Genomic DNA, 23,036 nt, shown 5'->3' with positions numbered 1-23,036 from the left:
ATAAATTTTTAAGTAAACGTTTGATTTTCTTATATTCACCGCCGTAAATTATGTTCCACGCTGACTTTACCATAAAATATAACATCTTATGATTTAAGACATGAGTGTCTTTAATTACTGCCATATGGCAGAAAGCAATATTTACTCATTTCGCGTTTTACGCTGTACAAAGGCACCAAATGATTTTCTTAAACGGCAGAGTTGACGTCATTTGGTTACAAACAGAAATTGGTTGTTCAACTGTAGAGGAAAATGAAAATAACTTCGTACAACTATTTGAAGTTTGACATATTTTTCCATATTCGATTACATTTTTGTTGATGGTTTGAAATTTCAATGTCAAAATTGTTGTGCGAACGAAAACTTCACCATAATTTGGGTTTCAAAAATCAGAAGTAAATTCACGAAAAAGAACCTTGAAATGAATCGTAGTTGACGGCACGTGCCATTTGAAAACTAAGAAAAAAACATAGTCACAGCAGTCAATAAATTTGTACGCGAACAGAACTTTTATCATTTGACAAATGCAGAACTTTAAAGCGTGAAAGATTTTATGCATGACTTTGAAGAGGCGAAAAAAAGAGAGATAAGAAAAATCAACGAAAGAAAATTGTAACAGACACATGTCAATTAGATGAAAAGGAAATGATTTCAGTGCTTGGTAACAACTTACAAACATCTGATACACATTTTGATTCGATTTATATGTAAAACTGATTTCAATGAATATTACAAAAAGTCCATCCAACTTTCTTTATATGTGTGTATGCGTATGTGTGTTATCTTGAACAATGGATTTTTCTTACGGTTTGTGAAAAAGTACAAACATGTACTGCATTTGTAATATCTTCACATCGTTTTACTCCCAACAAATAGAACGGAAAAGAAATAAAATGGAAAATTGCACAACCAACAATCTGAATTCCAAGAACCGCTGGTCATGCGGACGCCCTTATTCCATGGCAAAAATTGAAACAAATTAAATGCGTTTTTTCTTCGTTTCTCATTTTCTGAGAAATCCACCAACGAATTCCGGCAATAAGCCTTATTGGGTTGTATCACTGATTTGTTGTAGGCCGTCGCATCTCGTAAAATTGCTTCGTTTCACAATGTTTTTTTTTTCATGTACATTTTTCTGGCTTTCAAATAACCTTCAAACCATTTAATTTGCATTTTCAATCAGCTGGTGTATGATGAAGGATCAAGAGGTATACATGCATAAATAACGTTTTTTTTACTAAGCAAATTACGAATGGTGCGAAAGGGGTTCTCTGTTCCAAAAGATTCCTAATTATGTCTAGACCAATATTAGATTGAAATGAGAATTCTTTCGAAAGCAGATTCTTTGCCGGTCATTACACACACACATAAATGTGAGGTACGTGGATCGGTTACATGTTAATGTCATAAAAATACACATCAAATATTACATGTATAAAGTTAACATTCATAAATGCAGAACAAGCGATAAAAAAAGTTTTTTTGCTCATCGAATAAAAACTCTTCGGTCTTGACACATGAGACACCACGAATGATATTCAAAGATGACATCATCTCGATGGCATAAACAATTAATCTTCAAAGTTTATAGCTAGCGTATACGCTTGTCAGCAATTCGGTAATACGTATATATCAGCGATTGAAAAAAAAAACACGAAAGTATCAGACAGCGACTACAAGAAAAAGCGTAAAAATGAAATCAATCGTTAATGCGTTACAGAGCTCAAGATGGAACAAAAAAAAAATGGATGTCGCACTGCCACATAATAATGATTTTTGGATTTTGTAATTTAAGCTGATTTGGTTTTGTATTCATCGTTTTTTGTTCCGAGAAAATTGAGACTTAAACAATTTGCGTAAACATAATACAAGTGACAGAATTCATTCTTCACTTTATTTGATGGGATTTTGTAGCAAATACGTTTGTTTAGTCAAGTGATTACTGCGGATATACATGATTAAATATAATTGTCCATGTAATTATTCGAACCACGACTATCGCACCACATCGAATCAATTTAAAAAAATGTGAACAATAAATGTTATATGCAATCATTTTTTTAATAAAAAAAGTGCTTTTAAATCCTTCCAAACAAAGTAGCTCCCACCTCGATCTTTCCCTGTAGAGTCTTTACAGTCTCAACCATTAAAAGGATATAATGGTTTTTAAAACTAATAAAATTTGTTCTGTTTTTTTTTTGTCTCTACTTTTGTTCTCGTTGCAGGTCCCGAAGCTTTCGCTGCGAAGCCTTGCAGTTGCCGTGATCGTTGTTTTGTATATACATTTTTTGTACGTTGTTCTTTCGCAATTGTGAAGTGTTTTTTTTGCTTGTCATGAATTAATCCGTGATGCTGGCCAATTTTGCTCCATTGTGCACGCTACATGGATGTTGTTTTTGTGCTGTTTCTATCAAGTTACAATGGATAATATGTAATTAATTATTGTTGAAACGAAAAGCCAGCGCCAGCACTTAAACCGATCCGGGCGTGCAGTGATAAAGTGAAATGAAAATATGTGGTAATTTTTAGTTGCTGTATCATTAATTTGATGCACTTATCCAGAAAAACGACGAACAAAACAGAAGTAAATGAACATTCGACTATCAAATTGAACATACACACCACACTCATAAAAAATTAACTGCTTGCGAAGCTAGTCACGAGCAAAAATATTGGAAATTCATTAATCTTGAATGCATTTGATGGCATGGTGATGTAGCTAATCACTGTTTTTTTTGCGTGTCGATGAACATAAACGCGCTGTTCATTGTGCAGCTGCAATTCAACCACAACATATCGTGTTTCGTTCAATGTCACACGGCATCAAATTCGATTTATCGAATTGTATAGATTGCTAATTTCTGCATTATTAAATCACAATCGTTCGATAAAATGCGCAGCGCTTAAATTAATTTCAACATTTGTTTTTATATATGTATATATATTTCATTCTGGCGAACATTTAAACAGAGATAATTTCCCAGCAATTTTTTTTGAATATATATGCACATTATTCGCATTGGCATTCCATTCACATTCAAACATTCCATAGTGTTTAATTGCTAATGCCGAGTGTTGGTTAAAGCTCACGACCGTAACACTCACCTCGGTGCAACCGCTTAGGGAATTCTTGTTCCCGTTTTATTAAATATTTCTGCAAATTGGCATTGGTTTTCATTTGCAAATGGATCATTTAAGCCCATCAACGTCGCCGAGTTCAGGTGGCACAACACCTAAGCGGCGAGCACGTCTACAACGTTCAGAACGATTGCACAGTGATTCACATACACCGTATTCATCGTGGGAGGCACTTGTACGAGACTCTTTCGGTCACATTGCTTGGCCAATCAAAATTACCTCTTGGGAATTGGTTAACATAACGGATGGAGATGTAGTTCCGACCAGGTAAGTAAAATGCATTACCGTTTTTTTTTTTCATTTTGGTTTTACATAGCACATTTTATTGAAGAAAAAAAAGAACGGAAAATGATGTAATAATTTCGAATGAAAACTCAGAAGTTTTTTGTAAATTCAAAACACGAAAAAATATAGTTTGAAAATAGTTGACTTTTTTTCTCACACTTTTTGTGAAGTATGTTCATTTAAGTGGAAAATGTGATTGAGAGCAATGAGCATGTTTCCATCAAGCTTATTTTCCGTCCGACCATCGCATTTATTTGATATAATGAAGCGGAAATATTATTGTTGACTTCAATATGGCTACATTAGCGTTCGAATTGTATTGCGTTGAAACGATGCATTTCCTGCAAAAGGAAATTCAAATTGACTGGTAAAAAGAAGTCGTAGTTTCTATAACGCAAATTGAAATGGAATTGAATTTCATAAAAATCGACTTTCATGAACATTTCAAAAGCATTCACACAAACAAACATATGTACGCAAAACACAAGAATTAAAAGTATTGAATGTTATATCTCCATGTGTCGTTTTATGAAATTTCGAAGATTTTCTATATGCTTTATCTCTTGACAAGAATCTCAATTAAATTGACCGAGACATAAGTAGTATCACGGATTGCAATCTAATATCTTTATGTATGCACATTTTTTTATTGTGATAGAAAGTGAATTGTCATGGAAACGTTAACGTTATTGAATTGTGTGCAGACGAAGCATGAAAAGAATGTGTCTGTATCCGTTTAATGACATACATGAGACATTTCTTAATCGAAATTGGAAAATTTAACATTTTTTTTTCTTCAAATGTATTTCGATGTCTACTCTATTATGAAATTGAACAATGAATTCATGAAAATTTTCGATTGGTAATAATAATAAATTCGATGATCAACTTTCTGCACAGACTCTTCACATACTCATATTACCGTTTCTTAGTAGCTGCAATGATTTACGAACTCAAAATAATCGATTTCAGTTTTTTACATTGAAAATTTATAGACAAGGATTTTTACGAAATTGATTCTGCTCATGGATGATATATTGAATCATAAGATCTATGTTTTTATATTTTAAAATGTTCTTCTTGAAAATGAGATGGAGATACTGTTTTCAATCGATGCACATCTGCATGTGAAATTCAATCGCGCATTTTCTGGCTGTCACATACAGAATTGGGACGCAAATGTGACATTTTATGGCATAATAAATTCCAAGCCCAGCAACTTATTAACATGTGCTGCAACTAGCGACTCACAACTGAAAACCAAACGAAAAAGTGCGAAACGCTTCTGTGTAACCTGCCCAATGAATGAAACCATCTCAATATAATTGTATTTTCTTTCAAAAGCAATAGCAACGCACATTTTTATTCAACATCGTTACATAATTCAATCTTTATTAAGGGATTTCTTGCGCATTCATCCTGTTCGATAAAAAAAGGGACCAGAACAATAAAATGACGACGCATTTCACGAAAGTCATGCACCATTACAATGTTGTATTTGAAGGACAAAACACTAATATGGTTTCCACAATTTATAGGCCGTGTAACCTTTCATATTTGCTCAAGAAAGAGCAACATAGTCAACGTAAGCGAAAAAGGTTTTTATGTTATTTAATTAAGTATCAAGTAACAAGAATTTGCTTGTCGAAATCAAGAGTAATCGTGAATTAACCAAATATAATGCTCACGTTTTATTGCACAAAAAAATGTGACACAATTCGTTTTATTTTTTGACCAAAAACAATATTTTATAGCCCAAGACTTGTTTTCATTCTCATATCATGAATACCGTTCACCACTCTGTCAACACAATATTTTATTAGATTTAGTATTTTTCTGTTTTTTTTTTCTATGTGGCTTTATTTATACATAGCAAATGGCAACATATATGCAGACTATTTACTTACTTTAGACAGATTGTCATTGTCATACCTTGAGAAAAATACTACAATGTTGTTCAATTGATTTGTCATGTTTGTTGGTTATCACTTTCAATTTCACTAGAAGAAAGAAAGGTCTTACGTTTAGAAAAATGAGGTTTTTACTTGAGAATAAGCTCTTTTTTAATGTATACATTTTACGTTGTTTTTAATATCCGCAGTAGCATCACTGTACACTGTACACGACTATTATACTTGGATGATTTTTTTAAATGAAGGATCGATGGTTGACATACGAGCCCAGCATTAGAATTCTTTTTATGCCAACGTTGTTGTGCATAAAATTTAATCGCCCCGGGCACGTTTATGCATATGTAAAATTTTCAATTAAATTTACACAATGTTTTATGCGCTCAAGGGAAACAGCTTTCTTCGAAACAAAAAACACATATCATACATGTTCATGATACGGAAAGAATAAATCTTTCTGCTTTGTTTTTCTTTTTAAAAAAACATCTATCATCATTTTTTTCATGATAAAATAACAGAATATGATTAACCGCATGCTAATGTGGATGCTGCAACATGTTATGGTACAAAGGTTGTAGATTATATGATAATATTTAAACAAAAGTTCAATTGTGATTTTCCGTAAAATAAAGGATTCGCCAACGGCGACAGAGCTATTTTCAAACAAATGTAAATAAATAATTTTTGATTTTCTTTGTAAAACATTTGAAACGTGAAACTAAAAAGAATGATTCGTTTTCGAAAATAGAATTTAAGCAACATTTCCAACCTAATGAAGATCGCTTCAGGTATGCATATCCTCCTGTCAAATAAAGATTTTCTACACACAAGATACAAAAAATATTCATAGTATACCTCGGTTTATTTTCGGGACAATGATAATATTCTATATTTTTTTAGGACTACGATTGGGATTATATCTGTATTGTTTAATATTATGAGCAGACGTCTGTCTAAACTAAACAAAAGTAGCAAAAATAAAAGGAGTACACTTTACTACAAAGCACGACAATGGCAGTAACGTTGACAGCAGCGCCATTGGAGCGGTTGCTGGCGCAATCAAAAATTGCAAAAAGGAGCCGCCTAAAATCACGATCACACACATATTAATACATTTTAAATAGAAGGGCAGCGTCATCTAGTGGTTTAGTACTTCGACTCGGTGCAAGTTCTACGATGATACCATCTGAATCCTTTGGGTCACTTAAAAATTCCTTTACGTTTTACACTAGTGCTTAATCATTCAACGCACGATTTTTATTATAATACGTTTTCCTTCGACCATCATATAACTAGTGTTCAACAATGTGAAAGTATGCATGTCATGCGGATTTAATTTTGCTAAAAGCAATAAAATAAAAACGATTTGTATGCGATGCAAAAATATATATGCAAATGAGGTAGAGGTACCTCAAAATGTGTGTTAAATCATGAATATGTGTGTAATAGCCGGAGTACAGAGGAAATGACCAGTTAAGTGATAAAGTACACATTTACACTTACCTTTAAAAGTGAAACCGTCATGCTGCTGACAACTCATTACCTTGGATGGTTGATTGTTGGGCGCCTGTCATTTTGTAGTGATATACATACGCCGAATAAATTGACATGACATGGAAATTGTACCATAAAATGGGCACATTGCGTTCAAAACAAGATGAATAACATAAATTTTCATAATTTTCAGAATTGCATATTAAATAGCTGCGGTAAACAATGCCAAAGTGAAGCCAAATTTACACGTTTTTTTTGTGTGTACACAATGGATAAATGTATTCAACGTGTCATCTTATCCATGATTATAATGGCAAAAGCTCACTTAACGGTAATTTGTTGAAGCAAATAGATTTTTTTCTACCCACTAAACATGTTGCTGTTTTCATGAGATAAATAGTACAGTGACCCACGTAAAATTGTTCACGTTGCTGCCATGATAGCAACCATAAAGAAGAGTTGATAGTAGTTGAATAGAAGCTCTTTTTTTATCGCTGTACCAGTGCCTCAAGTCCTCTGCTGACTTTAATTACGGCAAAGAGAAGGGCCACAAAGAAGACTCATATTTAGTCAAGTGGAAAATCTGCATAATTACTTTGGCTTTTTGTAGCAAGCAAAAGAAGAAAGGAAATCGGATCAGCAAACAAAGCGCATATATCACGCTCTCTCTTCCCTTTTTGTGTGTAGCGTTAAGCACTTGTTTGTTCGTTTTCTTTTTCGTTTCCTTCAACTCTTCTCGTCCTAATCTTTTGAAAGATATACTTAAATGTGCATTTTGATGGTATTTTTTGCGATTTAGCAAAAATTGTTTACAGCATTTGCATTGGCTGACACTGACAGTTGGCTGTTAATTTGTAATTTATTCATGCTACGGTATTTTCACTTTGTATGGATTTATGCTTTCATACGACCAAATGATTTCGAAAAAATCAACTAAAAAGCGAGTTTTAATGAAGATTTGAACCCCCGAGAACATTTCATTTTACATCTACCAATTAAAACTGAGTGTAAACGAAAAAAAATCGTTATAAGTGAAATCTGACATCATTATTGCTTGACCGCCGGCTATATCTCAAATGACATTCCATTATAAACGATCTGGTTAATATGTGTTACATTTTGAAATTAATAAATTCATTTTTTTTTATTTCACACTGAAATTCTTGAAACATATCGTATACAGCACTGGCTCGCTTTGTCCTTGTGAAGAGTGCGTTCAATTTGCTAGAAAAATGAAAGGGTGAATTAAGAAACGTGCGTACAAATTGTTACACTTGGAATGTGATGCAAACGAGCACATTATAAGTGTGGCTCATATAGTTGCTCTTTGCATGGATTTTTATATTACTATTCGTAAAGAGGAAAAAAAAAGAAATTTGAAGGAAAAATTAATAAAAAAAGTTCAATTGGTAGCATAATCCTAACGGCAGATACATTTCGGTCGGCACCTGTTGTTTGTTTTTCTAATCTCACTGTTACCATGACAAAATCCTATCTGCATTTGGTGCTCAAATTGAAAAAGTGTAAAACACAAAAAAGCAAATAAAAAACAAAATGAATTCTTCGGCTAACCGTAGATGTAAAAGATTTTTTCGGTTTGTGGGTTCTTTTTTTCTCTCTCTTATTGTTTGACACAGATGCGCTTATTGTTGGTGTCGGCACTTTGCGATTTTATTTTCACTTATTTCGTAGTACCAAGCGTGCGTCATTTCTCAACCTTGAATCTATATGCTGTTGCCATACCGTACCGCGAATGAATTCAGCACGTTCTTCGCATATATTTGATGTGCTTAATAAAAATGTCACAATGAATCACGGTTGATGTCTTATGAGTGCGTTTACATTACAGAGCAAGTGTGATTTTTGCATTGTTGTTTAGATCGAATGTCATTTTGATAGACAATTGATTTAATTGAGCTTAATAAAAACGCTGACGATACGATGTTGAGGTGTTATTAACACATCATTGACTTTTGAGTCAGAAATTATGAACAGTCATCCGATGTTCGTATTCCGAACTCACCAAACATTTACACATTTCACGTCTACTTGGAATTTTTTAACAATATATTTCAAATGGCAACATCTTCTCCACGCCGAACTTATCAAAGCTTCACTTCAATTTAAAGATTCTTTTAAATTTTTATTGCATTTTTGTCAACCCCAAATTGACAGAAGAGAATTTATGTTCAACAATATCAAAAATGAAATATATTTGTATTTTGTTCTATGTTGTAAGAATAACAATCGTTTAATACAACTGATATTCAGTTTTATAGGCGCATGGACGTGCTTTTGGTACAAATAAGTGCCACTTGTTATCGTAAAACTTGAAATTGAACGAAGAAAACGCTAAAAATGTAGATTATGACGTTGACGACACAATTAAATCAGAACATAAAAGGCGTGATTTTGGTTTTTGTACGTCTATATCCATAAAAACGATGAAGATATTGAAAATGTAAAATCTTCTTATCACATATATACATTTTGTTTCAAATATGCATTATACGCCGGCTGTTTCTAATTAAATTGTATTTTGAATAATTTTTCTTATGGTTAGAAAAACGCAATTCAAGCTTTTGTTTCTCATCGCAGCTGACTCATTCAAACATTTCTTTCAATCGAATATCGCCTACAAATAACAAAAATTGTAGAAAAAGTCAATGAAATATTGTTGTGAGCATGGTAAGGAAAAACCATTTCATGGGATTCATATGTTTTCATACAGCTGTTTTCATGCCAACCGAATAAATTATATAAATTATGACGGTCGAACTAAATTGAAATGACAACATTTGAAAAAATCTAATGGAAGAATCACGCGTAAAACTTAAATAAAACTATTTAATCAGAAAAGTTTTCCCATTTAAAAGTGTATTAATCAAATAGATGTGCCAATACCACTCACTATAAATCAGAGATAATTTTATATTTCACCGTAAAAATATCATTTGCTTTTATTTTCATAAACAACTTTTGTTATTTCCATATATATTCACAATTCAAGAATTTTCTTGTTTCAAATTTCATGAACTCATTTTTTTACACATCATGACAACTTGACAAGATAATAAATATTGTGCGTGTACAATTTTCATATTTTTTATGCTTCTATTCATACATGGGCACGGAAAAAATTTAAGGGGGGGGGTCTATCAGCCAACCAAAAACCCTAGCAAATCAAGAAATTTTTCTCGGACAATTTAAGGGGGTTAGCCGGGCTTACACCCCCCTGTGCCCATGTATGCTTCTATTCCTCTTCACATTGCTTCAATGTTGTGTCATGCATACATATGTGCACACGTACCGAAATTATGCCCAAACTGTCACACTGCTAGCGCCACGACGGATTACAATGTAATCTACACTAAGTTGCCGCCAAATAATGAAAAGACTTTTGCTCAGTTGCAACCAACGGACTAGAGCTCCATAGTTGTCCGTAGTGGCGCTAGCAGTGCTACAGTTTTGCATTTTATACAGTCTCTTATGGGGTATAATTTCGGTGTGTGTGCACATATTCAGCGTAGCTTACATTTCACCGTGTGATTCAAAATTGGTTGCAATGAATAAATATAAAACAACTTCTTTGCCGCCGAGTGATAAATGTTATTTGTTAATTTCAGAGCAGTGCCTTTAGTGAATTGTGAAGCCATCATATGACGGTGAGCATTTGTATAAAACGCAATATTCGGCGTTGAATCGAATGACAGTTAGCACAATATCATTACTAGCGTTCTTTGCGCATTTTAATGAATTCCCTTTGATCATTTTATTTCCACACTCAAGCTCAATATATTGTATGTAAATGCTCAAGTGCCGTCGAGAAAATGTAATATTCAAGTGTTTACCTGCAATGTTTGTTATGTCCTGCAAAATATGTAAAAGCATCTGAATGTATCGTGCACGGATAAAATTCCATAAGGTTGATGTTTAAGATCAGGTAAACATGCCAATTGAAACGTATAATGATAAAAAATTGATAAAATCATGAGCATGTTTGTATACACCGTTGTTACATAATTGATGAACCCCGCAAGTTCAGCTTTTGATTTTTTTTCTCGACTTGTTCAACGTAAAGGTTATGCAAGCATACAAAATTCGAAAAAGATTGGCAGATGTAATTAGTTTTAAATTTGAAATATTTTCTTGAGATTTGTTGGGCTATGCGCGTTAACCATGAACTGGAAAATAACATAATTAGGCGTTTGATGACATAATAAATTTTTGTAGTGTATTCAGAGTCTGAACTTCAGACAGGTACCTCAGACATGAGAGAAACAATAAAAATTAGATTGAACATTTACGTTTTGACGGTAAAATATATCATCGAAAGAGACAGATAAAAAGGGACATTTTTCTACATTTTACCAAATTTTGTATATATACGAATATATTCGTTACGAAAAATGTATCATACAAAAATGATTTATCATACTCACAAATGTCAACGAAAAAAATGCCTCAAACATATTAATAAATTGTGAGAAATATCTGATAGAAATCGAAACTGAATGACAAGATTAGAACAGCTTAATATGATCAATGAGTCTGTTGAAATGTGTGCAAATTTTCCGTTAGACTCATGTCAATTAGATTCATAGCCGATGGCGATATGCATCAGATTGAGTAAACATTCCGTATAAAAACGAACTCAAATATTTCAATGGCATTGCACGGAATGGACTGCTTTTTATGGCTTAGTTAATTAAAGCCGTATTGCATGGTGATGCGGTCGCAGCTCAAAGCGACGCCAGATTTATTGGAACATTTTATTTTCTGCATTTATCTGGCTTGATAACTGATGAGTGTGCAATGTACAATTTAGATGGGATGACGTCCATATATTCAATGCCAAATGAATATGCGCGTGTGAAACGAACAGCTTATCCAACAGATGCGTTTTTGTTTCACCTCTGATCTATGATAAATTACATTTTTGCATTTAATTCGTAAATGATTTATAAGATGATTAAATCTATCAAAGCCCTTTTGAATTATTACTTTTTGCCATCCATTTTCCCATACAAATTGTTCTTTTAAATGAAATATTTTCCAAACACTGTGTATCTTTTTTGGCATTAATTTCACAGTAAGTTCACCTTGATATGATTGTTATATTTGACGTGAATGTAATATTATGAATGCAACTCTACTAACATTTTTAATAACATACTAGATAACATCTCATCGTGAGTTGTCAAGTTTTTGTAAACAATAAGAACAAGTAAACAAAATTGAACGACATATTCTTTTGAAGAGTAGCAAGCTCAAATCCGCATCATACACGTATTTTCATTTGGCTTAATATACATAATTGATGCAACTTTTTGTAAATGAGTTTTTGAAAACATAATTGCTTAAAAGCCTACCTATTGTACAGTCATTGTCAACGAATATAAACATGAGCATCGTATGCAGCATTACATTCCATTCCCGATGCTTAATTGCGGTACATTTTGAGCTTATAGGCTTCTTTGTTTGAATATGAAATCTAAATAAGAACAAGAAAAACCGAAACTCTGCTTAATTTCAAATAATTTATCTAAATAATTGAATCTAAATAGTTTGAACAGATTGCAAATGTACCATACAATTCCACTTTAAAAAGGCAACAAAACTTTTGCTGGAAAAAAACCCCATTGCGTCCCATGATGAAAAATCATACAAACTCATTTTTCATTCTTTCAACTCAATTGCACCGAACATTTCGCGTTCGTTAAATAATTTACCATCCATTTGGTTTGAATGTTCATAAAATCACATTCGGAAAAATTACGATAACAATGTAACGAAACAAAGTTGAAATTATTTATGTGAATTTAACTTTTGCTGCATTTCACCGGAAACAATAAACAATTTTCAAGCGTTACATAGTTTACAATAACTTCAGGCTATAAATAATTTGAAAGCATGAAAGCAGCAAATAACATCATCAAAACTGTTGATCATTTAGTTCTTAAATTGTACTGAAAATATTTTACTGCTTCATAAATTACCACTTTTTCAATCTAAATTATACACACAACAATTTCCCTTGCATATTCGTATTAACTAAAAGAATAAAAAGCTCAGTAAAAAGGTCTCTAAAATCATCTCATTCTTCTGCTGTATTATTAGGTGAAATTGTTTAAATTTTCATGGGAAATATTCACGAACATATATCAAATTTCTTCTAATTCACATTTTACGAACTCTATAATTAAAGAGCTTTTAAAACAAACAACAAGAGATTTCATCGGATTTTCTATTTGTTTGTGGTGTTAACGCAGAAATAAAAGATAAATAAAAAATGGTCATGAATCCAAATAACATTTGAGTGGTTTCTTACAGTTCATCAAGATTAAAGATTATACTTTATTCATAAGTATTTAACGTTAGGATTGTACCGGCACTGAACCGTGGTTAAATGACATGTACAGTGATGGTTTAGTATACCATATATGCATTGGGTTCATTAAATACCTTTACCTATTGTATTAAGATATAATTGAGCATGTTGTGCAAACCTTGTACGGTTTTGACATCAATGTTTTCTTAATTTGAAATTTGCTTTATGGTATATTGAGTCGCACAATGTGTGAAATAACATTTATTATTACAGCTTGTGCATTGTTTTAATTTAAATGAGTACACGTCTATTCACCATTCAAAGTATAAGTAGAGCGAAAGTAATTTTCATTCATGAAATCAATGTAAAACATTCAAATTTTCTCCGATATTATAGTAGTATATTTTTGGATACAGAGTATGAAAATTGGTTTTTGTTTTGTATCCAAAGGAATCTCTCATTTCGAAAAGATTGCGATATTCATGATACATACGAGCATGCGGTTGTTACTAAAATCTTCATTCTCTGCAATCGAGTGCAACAGCCATGAAAATAATGAGTGTGAAAATTGTGGTGCAAGAAGGTAAATAAAAAATTAATGGAAGAAAGCGAAGTGGACGATCCGATGGGAGAAATAGACTAAAAATCAAGTGATGTACTATAAATTCCACTGGATATAGAATAATGGCAGTAAAACTTCTGAATATTTAATTTGACTTAATTAAAGTGCATTTATTTTATAGTCTTTTTCACCATTTATTCGTAGCTCTTTTCGTTGCCGTTTAAACCACCACTTGAATTATGAAATTTAAAACCAAACTTTTTCGAAATGGTTTTTCCTCACATTTTCAGTTGGCTAAAGTTCCATTCACCGAACTACGATGCAACCGAATAAGTTTGTGTGTGCCAATTTTACTTTATCAACACCATAGAACACAAAAAAGGAACAAACAAAAAATGTATAAGAAGTAAAACGATGAGCAGTAATCATTTAAACTTTATCGTATGTCTGTTGCAGCAGCAGCATCCAGACCAATGAATTAGCACTTGATGCTTAAAATTGCCATTAATTGTGCTGTAACCATTGACATTTTTATCTCACATTTTTGCCATTTCTACATGCTTTTTGTTTCATATCATCCGTTATGCGGGAGCTTTGCGATACAAAAAATATATAATGCCAAGTTCATTAAACAGCGAGCATATCATGGGAGTGTCCCAATGTGATATTTTATTGTCCAGCTAGCTATTGGCATTAATCAGAGACTTTTTGTGCTTGGCTTTGTGTCGCAAAGTAAACATTTTTCATTGAAATAGAGAGACAGCCGCGAGCACCGAATTAAATCAACATAATTAATTATTTTGAACTACTGTATTCACGTGGCAACTGCATAAAAAAGGCAACCGTCGACATTGCAATTTATTCCAAAGTGTATACTAATATACAATTCCAAAATGTATCGTCTACAAAGCGCATATATTTCTTCTATGCAAAACATTCTGTTTGGACGAAAATTAAATGATAAATATTTTATGGTTGGAAACTTTAATTTCAGACGATTTTCGTAATAGTTTACAAGTGTGTGCTAAATTAGTTGATTGTAGAAGTTTTGGGTGTAAAAGAGAAAAAAGTTGCATTTAGTCACTTTTTTTTTCTTACAACAGTCAAGTTAAGTTTAAAAAGACATTTTCAACATGTTTCGTTGATTAATTTTCTCCAGAGATAAATTTGACACACTGTAGTCGTGAAAATGAATTATGTATCTCTGCAACTCTGAAGAACCTTTTTTTAATTTTCCAAATAGTTTCAAGTTCGTGTAAACTTTCGTAATTGGTGCGAATGCCTTTTTCACGTAAAGTAGCCAGAAAAGTTCCAAACGATTTCTATTGGAGTCCTTAGTTTGCAAAACATTTATCCTATCTTCTGCTCCTTTTTTTGCTGAGTTGGGCGAAAAAAATGTGATTCCATGTGAGAAAATTATGTGAATACGAAGCCAGGCAATTTCACAAAATCATTGTGTATTGGAAAAAAAGTGTCCCCATTTTTTCAAAAAAAAAAAAAAAAAATCCGTAACAAAAACCAATATATCTATGGCAAAAGCACAATGACATGGAATATATGCATTGTATCATATGACAGCATTGCTATAGAAATGTTCATGGAAATGTTTGAACACATTCATGTGTGTTCAACACCCAAATGCAGAATAAACAACGCAGCTTATGAAGTTGAGCGAATGAAAATAGATATTTAAAGAAAGAACGAGAGAAAAAAGAATAATCATGCCCACAGCTTTCCGACAGCTTCAACATCATGGTTGACAACCCATTTCAGGTGAAATCTTCACACAAAATCTATATATCCATATCACATGCACAACAAAATGTGTCTCTCTGTCTATCTCGCTAGCGTTTCTCTGTTCGTGATTTACGTGTGGCTTTGCTGCAAACTGTTGAGTGGGCATATATGTGTGTGCAACTCATTTAATATGGCGAACAAAGAAATGTATGCTTTTTTATGTTGTTCATTGAAACGCAATACTTCACAACACTTGCTTGGTTTTTGTGTTAGGATCGAAATCACACAAGCGAAACCGCCTAATACATGTACACACGAATACACGTTCTAATCACTATGGTGATAGCGATGTTGAACGTAAATGAGAGTTGCTTCATTATCAATACAACAAAGAACACGTCATCGCATAAGATTAAAGTAATGCGAGAGAGTGTGTGAGAGAAGCGAGCTGGAGACAAGTATTGGCGACATAGAAAAAGAATAGACATTCAACGTGAATAGATAAAAATAAATTGGCAAAAAATGTTTGCCGTTAGTTTTCGAAAAGTTTTCACATCGTTCAGTTTGGTTTGGCAACCGTTGCGTTTTAGCAAAACGAGAAAAATCCGTCGGAAAAGTTGATAACAATCGATCGACTCGGATTATCTCACGTTGGATTGATAATCTGGTGATATTTTTGTTTGCATCGGATTCTCTACAATCTTTCGTTTAGTCGTATCATAGTATTCGTACGTCTTCTCAGTGCTTTCCGTTTGTTTGTTTGATTGTGCATTTTTTTTTCTAATATAAACCAGTGTAAACGATGATGAATTTAAAGCAAATAATAGGGCATCTTTTCCGATTTTATCTGTGCATCAGTGCAATCATTGTTTTAAGCAAACAAAAGCTTGACTTCAATGCAAGAGCTTTCAAACAATTGAGTTGAAATGCAAACAAAACACAATCAGGATTAGAATGTGTACAACAATAGAGATAATTATATTCACACAAATAGTCGCTTATATCCTAAGGTGGTGGATACGTTGTACGGTGTATTTGAGCTCAAAGAATCCAGAAATTACCCGAAAAGTGATAGCAATTCTGTGAGCAAGTAATTTTCAATTGGCCATAATTATGCTCTACCTTTTTCTCTTTTTTCCCTCCGTTACTTTCCAGACATAATGCCATTGGATTACATGTCACGTGCAAACACAATCCAGCAACATCAGATTTTCCAGCAAAACTTTTTAATCTCACTTAATCGCTCAGACATATTTCAAAAATTTACGCAAAAAAAAGTGTCTAACATTTCGCCAAGGTTATTCAAGTACATCATCATCACAGTTTCATTTACAGATACATTCAACCGAATTTTCGCCATCACTTATAAGATATAAAAATACATTAATGGATGGCCCTTTCTATCTCTCTATCTTTCTTTCTTTCTCATTTTAACAAATAATATTCAACATTTTTGCATATGTTGGTATTAAGCGAACGCATAAAAAATCTAATCGAAAGAGAAAAAAGCGCAATATTCCTGATATCAACGTCATAAATTCATATAAGGAAAGATGAAAATATATTTCTAACAATCTGCTTCTATACCATGTTCCTTTTTAATCCAAACCAAAAGCGTTTGAAAACTAAATTCTCAAAAATTGTGCTCATGCATCGCACAGTGCACACACGTGCAACATATACAAATGTTCGTTGATTTGAGCACGGGTTTAATGACCTTCGAGCTTTCCTCCTTTTTCCGTCGACTTGTGCTTTTTGTGAACATTTCAATTTAGGTGCAATTTTCATCGAGCGCTCATGCGTTATCACAGATTTTAGTTGAACATTTATTGAACATAAAAACAAATTCAATTACCGATGTAATGTATGTGATACGGATCGTATTCTCACTTTCCATCCAGAGTCGCATTCATAAAGGTTTCATCTCATTATACCTGAAAGTTTTGTTTATTTTTTTTTTTTGCCAATAATTTCCAGAAAATATAAATATTGATCGTTGAAAAATGAGAAATAATCAGAGAATTATGTTGTTGGAGGCGTATTTATTTTGATCTTTAAAAATAATCTCTCATTTTGTCTGAAAAATAATAGATAAATCGAAGCAAAAACAACAAATGGTGAACATTTTAATTGTTCGTTGGAGAATAAAATGAGAAGAAAAAAGAACAACGGTATTTGTTGGCCCGTCGCCTGCACTAGTATCAGTTCGTTTGTTTAGTATTTGTTGTTGTGGTGAATTAGTGTCACTTCACTGTGCATTAGTATCAAATGGATGGTTATGTACGACATTTCTGTAACTCGGTTTGCCTTTTGGGAGCAATCACGTGACATTTAATACGCTAAAGTATGGTACATAATCAAATCATGTTTCATGTGAGGCTAACCAATGCAGAATAGAATGTAATAAGAAGAACACGATTACATTCACTCTTTCTCTTCACCTCGTTCGCTCCATGACATATGGAGCAGACAAATATGTATCTTTTGAGTTTCAACACAGTCAACAATGTGCCATTTATTTATTTTTCTCTCTAATAAACCAAACTAACACTATGATGTCACGTGTTTTCATATCTATACAATATATAAATAGTAATAGACGAAAAAAGAGCATCGAGTGATAGCGACTGAAGAAAGGCGACGGTGAATGTGCGCCAGCATAAGACTAGGGGGTAGACACGATTTTTGGCTATATTAAGAAGATACTAGAAGAATGTTTGAGAAAAAATGTCCAGGTATCGATTCGTTAAGAAAATTATTGGCAATTTTTTTTTTAAATGGATGAAATCCATCATAACGAACACATTAGAAATATTATTCTTTATGGAAAATTTCAAAAACGAATAAAAACCACTGAATCGAATAATATAAATCGAATAAAACGAAAAAGAGTAATTTAGTTAGATGGAAAAAAAAAATAATTTCTCAACAAAATATATTTTATATTATGCTTACCGCTGTTAAGTTATCCGTTGCAAACTCTGAGTGTTAACAAACGTGTCGAGGAATCGTTTGAAAGTAGACAAGTTATTTGGCAAATGACAGTACAGATAGTTCACTGTCGAATGACAGCTTTATCCTAGATGTCGTTTTGTGAAATGTTTCAATGAAAATTTATATTGAAAGCATAGGAAACTGGCACTAACCGGTAACGGTCCTATGAATGTTACCTTTTTGTAAACGAAATATTTGAGCTCAATAAAAAACATCAATTGATTGCCCGACAATGAAAACGAGACTTCTATTCACAACTTATTGAAATGTAACACCACCATACAAAATATGCTGACAGTCAGCATAACATGGCGGTGTTACATTTCAACAAGTTGTGAATAGAAGTCTCGCTTTCATTCTCGGACATTCAATTGACAATAGCTTCTACAGTATGGATGAAGAAAACATTGGCAGTGCAATTTACTCAACAGAATATTAGAAAAATTAGCACAATATTTGGTGTCTATCCCCTGATCATAAGAGCATTCAAGTGTTAAACAAAAATAACCGTATTTACAATCCTCAAGCAATGGTGAACAATGAAGGAAATCATACGAACCGAATAAGACGAATGATTTTGCAAAAAAAAAATCGAAGTGACTCAAACTCAACTTGAAACAATACGCATGTTTTTGATAAGTCATTAGTCTATTTTCAGTGAATCAAATCAGTTCCATCGAACAAACACATCTCGATTAAATTATCGATCTGCCAATATGTATGCTAGTTCATCTCAGTGCACTTTCATCAGATACATGAGCATTGCTCATTGAGCAATGTATAAAATTGAATGATTATTCATTTTGTATTAGAATTATTACTAATTGATTTTTGTGGCGATAGAGTGCTGTAACTTGCTTCAAAGTTGAGGTCAATAATAATAAATGGTTACATAACTTTGTAGACATAAAGTGATTTACATCAGATCCCTGTGTATATTTACATATGGAAACTACTTGTTGACATAAAGTGACAGGCTGCTCACAAAGTTCATGCCATGATTAATGTCGGTGGGATCAAACATAAAAAAAACACCTTGTCACATGAAAAAACACACCTTGTCATCCACTTCAACTATCGACATCATCGAAAAAACACATCCATTAAAGCCCATTGGCAACAGTGCTATACTCACTTTGGATCAAGTGGTATTCACGAAATTGCGCCCGAAAAACCAATCAGTCAATGATGTGGTTGTATGAATTTTATCGCAAACATACATATATTATATGAAATGATCGAAATACTTATCCAACTGGATACATTTTTCATATCAAACGGAAGTATCTATCGATCGAAGAAGTTTTTTCATCTGCTCAAGATGAAAACGTTTATAAACGTTGGCAAACATGATTCGAATCTCAAGCTGTTTCGTATTTCTAATAATACGCATAATTTTATGAAGTTATTTACCGAACACGACAAAAGTCTACTTTTTTTTTATCTAAAAATGTGAGAATTTATTAATATACATCAGTCACAATCGAATCATGTTGCTGTTTTCGTCGGCAGATTCACGCAGTTCTCTGTGTTGAATGTTTTTGCACAATGTGAGAAATATTGCACGTGCTCAATTCCTTACGATTAGATCACGTTTCAGTCGAATAAAATTCGTTTATTTCACATCACGAAAGTTAAATTCATAACGGTGAAATTGTTCGAATATTTTTACGCGAATTCAATTCAATTTATAAATTGAGTTTTTTCTTCCCTCTTCGTACGCAAGTTGATTGAATGTAAATACTGTAATATGTATATCTGAATCGAACATTTTTTCTTTTCATAGCTAAGTGTGCATAAACGCGTTTGTTCAACAATAAATTTACTTTGAGTAAAAAGTTGTGTCGTTGACGTATGATGCAGACTCAATCATCGTCAAGAAAAAAATAACTTTGTAAATAGTATTAAATATGATTTCATCACATTATCAGTAATAAATATAATGAAAATGTTATTGTTTTAACGCATATTTTATGTGATGAATCATATTTATATCAGCAATAAAAATGCTCTCGAGAGAATTTGCGTAACAGAGTATACTATATATAGTAACAGTTACTGTTTGTTACACATTTCGTTGCATATAAAGTTTCTATAGAAACTACATACATATCCACAATTATGTGGGCTGTTTTGTTTCCTGAATCAGGTAAACCACAGCTAGCCAAACAGGAAGAAAACTTAAATTAACAACAACATTCAGCAAATGAAAATTCACGGTCATTTCGATACTAACTAATATGGTTTAACCTCAAGATTCATGGAAATTAATTTGTATCGAACAAACCTTGTTTTCTTTTGTGGTGATATCTAGGGTGATATTGAATATGCTGGCCAAAATCAGCAATTCTCATAAACTTAGTTTGCGCAAACGTATTTTTTATTGATAAGCTTGTGAAAGTTCAGAAAGCGGAAGAGAAAATGCAATATTCATTTATTATTTCATTTTAATTAATGTATACTCTGTTTTCCATCAGAATTAATGAATTTTCCCGGGAAAAATGTTTACGATTGTCCATTTTTATTCGTTTAATCTGATTCTTCAGTTAATGTATGGAGACCGTACAAAAAAAGTATGACAACAAACGAAACTCTTGGGCATCTCTTTGGGTATTGTCAATGCGAATCAAGCAAATGGACTGAACTTATGGGTGATTTCAAACACAATGTTCTTCGAAATATTTGTTGAATCGTTCGAAAAAAGAGACCTGCGTATAGCATGTAGTTTGTGCACAAAAAGGGATTAGTTGGCTGCAATTTGTTGCTGAATTCACATTAATCCAAATTCCACTGACTGTGCGCAACCATTAAAAAAAAAGTCAATAAAAACCCAAATCATAAACTATCCACAAGAACGTGTACTCGCCATATGTTTGCTTTTCGTAACAGTCGAACTTCTTTGGAAGTTTCTACGTATTTATAAATTCAATCGTTTATTTGTTCATATCAAATTCAGTTAAAACGTAGATGTAGCTCGAAAAAGAAAACAGAATAAAGTCGAAAAGAAAACATACATCTAATTTTTATTGCGCAAACAAACTAGATTCACCGCAATCTCTTTTCTCTTGGTTGCAACACGCGAAAAACTAAAACTTATACGAAACTAATAGAGAAAAGAACAACGACATATTTTGTACTTACGTCTTATCTATTTTCTTTATTATTTTCTTTGTGACTGTTGAATCTTAAGGGTTTTTCTTTCTGTCAATTTATTTAAACAGCAGGGGTAAAGTTTTCCAAAAAAGTGTATTGAAAGCAAATACGCAACAGAGAGTTGGGTAAATACTCAAACATGAACTGAATGTAAACGGCTTCCATCATGTTTTAATCGATAAAAAAAGACTCGATCGAACATTTATCTCTGTCATTTTATTCGCCACAAGGGAGCACGGCTAAGAGCGTTCAAAAGAGATTTGTGGTTTTCAGCATTACTTTCTTGGCGATTTCTTCGGTTCGTACAATATTTTCTTTTGTGTTGAAGAAAAGAAAACAGCGTCCAACCAAGTCATTATTTATTGGCCCTTGAGTGGACTCCATGTGTCATTTGAAAGTGAACAAAATCGTTTTATATTTCACTTTTAGTCCGATTCCATTTGTGCCATATCTTTTTAATGCACTTTAACACAAACAAAGGCCCAGAAAACGATCATCCATTAAGTTTCACTCACACAAAAGAACATTCACAACCAATGAATATCGAATTTTATGACTATATGACTACCAAGAGCCCGCTCAAGCAACAAGTTTTCACATCATTTTTATTCGGTTCTGGTTAGACGTGTTAGTCATTTTTTTTTTACCTTTATTGCATCGTAACTGAATCTATAATGTACACATAAAAAGTTTTTCACTTTTCATACCGCAGTTTTTCACGCTCATTTCACAATATCTTGCAATATTGTTATGCTTCCATTTTACGGTTCTATTTCATAGCCACATAAATGCTATTTATAACATTTATTTTCAATTCGCATCCACCCATGCATCTACCACTACAATATAGTAATAGAAATAGAGAGATCCATTTAATTTGTTTCTATCTCTGTGAATATTCGTGATAATTGAAATGATAAGAACGTGAGCAGACGTATGCTGTTGTTTGGTTCAACATCAAATTACAATTGCTTCAATCAATAGGAATTCAATGGAATTCCGTCTGATGGTCTTGATTGATGGGTGAACAGCAATCAACGAAAGGGGGGATTTAATGTTCAAGCAATGCACTAGATTTTCTTCAATATAATTGGAAATCTCAACTTTTATCATGTCCTCGTGTAACAAAAGAATAGCGACTAATAAAAATGTTGAATACAAACTGTTCAAATTGAACAAAGGAAAACATACTATTTCTCAATCAAGTATATCGATAAAAGAAGAAGCATAGAGCTAGTGTTATTAAAAGCTGATGGCAAACTCATGGTTCATCATCACTGCTATGGTATAAGAGATAGAGAAAAAAGAAAACTACTCGAATAGATTGAAAAGCATAAAAAAAGGCACGATTGTTGAATTGTTGCAATAAAGTGTATGCAAAGATTTTAACCATTTATCCTTAACAAAAGAATATTTCCAACATTATCGATGG

The 23,036-nt window shown here is 32.7% G+C and overlaps 1 protein-coding gene across 1 annotated transcript in view; it reads left to right on the top strand.

Annotated features, from left to right (window-relative positions):
• Nucleotides 1–23,036, top strand: part of LOC116348901 (GTPase-activating Rap/Ran-GAP domain-like protein 3) — a 76,506-nt gene that overhangs the window by 14,457 nt on the left and 39,013 nt on the right. Inside the window, exon 2 of the mRNA XM_031780102.1 lies at nucleotides 2,226–3,405. Coding sequence (XP_031635962.1) covers nucleotides 3,185–3,405 — 221 coding nt within the window. The 5' untranslated portion in view covers nucleotides 2,226–3,184. The remainder of the gene's footprint in view (nucleotides 1–2,225; nucleotides 3,406–23,036) is intronic.

This window comes from Contarinia nasturtii, unplaced genomic scaffold (assembly GCF_009176525.2).
Source record: "Contarinia nasturtii isolate CC-2019 unplaced genomic scaffold, AAFC_CNas_1.1 Cnas_scaffold_2678, whole genome shotgun sequence".
Lineage (NCBI taxonomy): Eukaryota > Metazoa > Arthropoda > Insecta > Diptera > Cecidomyiidae > Contarinia > Contarinia nasturtii.
The sequence above is the reverse complement of the archived record's forward strand: the minus strand, read 5'-3'. Positions and strand labels throughout refer to the sequence as shown.